The 1,907-nt window shown below is 68.1% G+C and overlaps 1 protein-coding gene across 1 annotated transcript in view; it reads right to left on the bottom strand.

Annotated features, from left to right (window-relative positions):
• Nucleotides 1–7: 7 nt before the first annotated feature.
• Nucleotides 8–1,907, bottom strand: part of PAF1 (PAF1 homolog, Paf1/RNA polymerase II complex component) — a gene marked incomplete at its 3' end in the record, with an annotated part of 5,879 nt that continues 3,979 nt past the window's right edge. The window contains exons 2-9 of the mRNA XM_026053423.1: nt 1,731–1,852; nt 1,361–1,427; nt 1,188–1,289; nt 985–1,090; nt 829–897; nt 422–525; nt 225–341; nt 8–136 (exon numbers count right to left, since the gene is read on the bottom strand). Coding sequence (XP_025909208.1) covers nt 8–136; nt 225–341; nt 422–525; nt 829–897; nt 985–1,090; nt 1,188–1,289; nt 1,361–1,427; nt 1,731–1,852 — 816 coding nt within the window. The remainder of the gene's footprint in view (nt 137–224; nt 342–421; nt 526–828; nt 898–984; nt 1,091–1,187; nt 1,290–1,360; nt 1,428–1,730; nt 1,853–1,907) is intronic.

Genomic DNA, 1,907 nt, shown 5'->3' with positions numbered 1-1,907 from the left:
CCCGCACCGCGTCTCCAGCTCGTTGTAGTAGACGCCGTCGCCCTCGCGGAAGATGAAGAAGTAGTTCTCCTCGTAGCCCTTGCTCGCCTTGTTCTTCACGTTCCAGTTGTACTCGCGCGCGATCTTGTAGTCGTACCTGCGGCGCGGGGCGCATCACCGGGGCGCCCGGGGGGTCCCCGCGTCCCCGTCGGGGGGTCCCCCCCCCCGCGCGCGTCCCCGCCTACACGTCCTCGGGCGCGTAGTCGACGTCGTCGTCCTGGTCGCGCTTGCGCTTGCGCAGCGTCTCCTCCACGGGCAGGAAATAGGCCACGAACTGGTTGCCTTCCTCGTCCATCATCCCCCTGCGGGCGGCCCCGGGGTGGTGGGGGGGTGGGTTAAGGGGTGTCCCCCCGCCGCCGGTGTCCCCCGGGGTCCCCGTCACCTGATCATGGCCTGCGACATCATCTCCAGCGCCGCGGGGCCGCTCGTGTCCTTGGGCGCCGGGTCCGAGTCGAAGATCACTTGGGCGCACGGGTTGATCCACATCTTGGTTTTTTGGGGAGGGGGGCGGAGACACAAAAGGGTGGCACCAAGCGCCCCCCCCCAAAAAACTGCCCCCAAATCAACACTGACACCCCCCCAGTCCTCCCCCCGCTTTGCAAAGGGAGCCCCAATTTTGTGTCCCCTGTTGCCCCCCACCAATGGGGAGCTTCGCAGCCCCCTTGTTATTGGGGAGGGGGGTCTCCTCTTTGCTGGGGGGTCTCCTCTTTGCTGGGGGGCCCCCTCTTTGCAGAGGGGGGGTCCCCACCCCCATGTGTGTCCCCCCCAGCCCCAAAATAGCCCCGGTACCTTGAAGTCAGGGAACACGGGCATCACCTCCACGGGGGTGACGCGGGGCTTGCTGTAGTGCTGCGTAATCTGGGGGGGGGACGGACACAAATGGGAGTGGGGGCAGCGCGGGGGTGGTCCCCGGGCGCCCCGTGCCCCCCCCGCTGCCCATCTCACGGCTTTCTGGGCGTCCTCGAAGGTCTTCTCAATGGCGGCGATCTGGCTGTCACGGTCCTTGTAGATCTCCTCCTCCGTGAACTGCTGCTTCACCGACACCCCGATCCTGCAGGAGTTGTTTTGGGGGGCGGGGGGGTTATCTTGGGGTGTTTCCGGGCTGGGGGGGTCCCCCAGGGTGTGTGCGCGTCCCCCCCGGGACTCACTTGACCTCGGGCTTCTCGTTGGACACCCCGTAGCGGTTGAACTCGGTCGAGATGTACTCGGTCTTGCGCATCCAGGGCACCACCTTGGCGTGTTGCTGGGACCTGGGGGGGGCACGGCCACGTCACCCACCCCGCGTCACACCCCCGGCCTCATTTTGGGGTGGATTTGTCACCTTTTGGAGCTCGTGGGCGCCTGGATTTCCTCCTCCAGGAGCTTCTCGTCTGCCGGGTCCAGGAGCACTGGGAGGGGAGGAGGCGGAGGTTGGGACTCCCCATTTTAGGGGTGCCTGTGACCCCCCCAATCCCTACCAGCACCTTAGGGGTGTCCCCAGCCCCTGAGGGGCACCCTGGGCAGCTCCAAGTCCCCCCCACCCCATCCTTGGGGTCCCCCAACCCCAGGAGCACCTCGGGGTGCCCTTTGTTCCCCCCCAACCCCAGGAGCACCCCAGGGTGCCCCCACGGCTTGGGCAGCCCTGCAAGCCCCCCAGTGGCCCCGGGGGGGGGGTTCCGGGCGCCCCCCAGCACCCATGGGTGCCGCCGCACCGCCCGGGTCCACGCGGTAGGTGTCGGGGTTGATGAGGTCGATGGTGACGCCCAGGTCGGGCTCCGTGAGCAGGTCGTGTTTGTGCTGCTTCTCCAGCGACGTCGCCTTGTACTGCACGAACCTGGGGGCGGGGACGGGTCCGCACGGCCCCCCCGGGCACCGGGAGCCCCCCCAGG

The sequence above is a fragment of the Nothoprocta perdicaria genome, unplaced genomic scaffold, assembly GCF_003342845.1.
Source record: "Nothoprocta perdicaria isolate Ctin4 unplaced genomic scaffold, notPer1 scaffold_1142, whole genome shotgun sequence".
Taxonomy (NCBI): domain Eukaryota; kingdom Metazoa; phylum Chordata; class Aves; order Tinamiformes; family Tinamidae; genus Nothoprocta; species Nothoprocta perdicaria.
Note: the sequence above shows the minus strand (reverse complement) of the source record. Positions and strands in the feature narration are given on the sequence as shown.